The following is a 1138-nucleotide window of genomic DNA, read 5'->3' as shown; positions in this document are numbered from 1 at the left end:
GCAATTGGCAGGATCAAGTATTTCCCTGCATCCACTCTATTTGCGCTGCTATCCAAGACGGGTGCCGCCTAGTTGATCTATACGACGCGGACAAGATGTCGATCAAGTCTTTCAGCACAACCTACAATTTTCACTTTCGACCTTGGCCTAAAGACGTACGGATACTTCCCTTCTAGTCCCTCTATTTCAGATAGACGAAGAACGAAAATGAAAGCGTGGTATGAAGCCAGGCCCAAAGCCTAAGCACAAGCGTCGTCGGGCTCGGAACTCTCTTTAAACGGTAGCTTTGAGTTGTCATTATGATATTTGAGATTTGCATTTTTCGTATTTCCAAATGTTGCTCCAATATTGCTAATATATTCCTTTTTTTGCACCTTTTGAGCATGTTTGGTGAACAAAAAACTTTTTAATCCGATAGTTTTGTAGTCGCTTATTTCAAATGTAGATTCCTTAAAAAAAAGAAGAAGGAAGAATTCGCAGAATTGGAGGACAAGTTAATTCTCTCCTGTGTCGCCTCGAAGGTAGCCACCTGATTAATTCTTATATAAAGCAAATTTTACATCTCATTGAAATTATCTCAAACAAAAATCATTTTGCAAAAACTGACATTGTTTTTTCTAATATTAGAGTTCTGATGGTCGTGATCTCTTATAATGCGCACCGCAGTAGTCACTTGGCAATTGGCACGATGCCGCCACACAACAAGCGCAAGAAACATGTCAGGAACTTCAAGCGCAAGATAGACGGCTCCTTCTATCAGCTGAAGATAAACTTCAACCTCCCAACAAAACCGCCAAGCAACGAAGAAATTAGAACAAGTAACGTGGAAGTCCATCGAGAAACGGGTCTTTTTAATGGCACTCGAGCACGACGGGGACGAAACGGGGAGCTCTACGACATTGAGCTACTCTACGCGAAGCGATGGGTGCACAACTTAGAATTCTATTTAGTGCAATGGGTTTGCTACAGAGAACTAACATGGGGACCAGCGAAACATTTACCCTGGAAGATGAAGGTCGACATTAATGTGGTGTTGTAATTCCCACGGCAACTCTAGCTACTAGTGTAGGTAGGATAAACCCACAACAATACGTCTACCAGAACGGTAAACGATCGTTGGGCGTGATCTGAAGACCCA

The 1138-nt window shown here is 42.4% G+C and overlaps 1 protein-coding gene across 1 annotated transcript; it reads left to right on the top strand.

The window, feature by feature from the left end:
* Positions 1 to 688: 688 nt before the first annotated feature.
* PPTG_23752 (hypothetical protein) lies at positions 689 to 1039 on the top strand (the record flags this gene model as incomplete). The annotated part of the gene is made up of 1 exon (XM_008912799.1): positions 689 to 1039. One exon carries the CDS (start codon positions 689 to 691, stop codon positions 1037 to 1039), a length of 351 nt encoding a protein of 116 aa, XP_008911047.1.
* Positions 1040 to 1138: the final 99 nt, after the last annotated feature.

The sequence above is a fragment of the Phytophthora parasitica genome, assembly GCF_000247585.1.
Source record: "Phytophthora parasitica INRA-310 unplaced genomic scaffold supercont2.49, whole genome shotgun sequence".
NCBI classification, from domain to species: Eukaryota; Oomycota; class Peronosporomycetes; order Peronosporales; family Peronosporaceae; genus Phytophthora; species Phytophthora nicotianae.
This window is presented reverse-complemented; position numbering and strand designations above follow the sequence as displayed.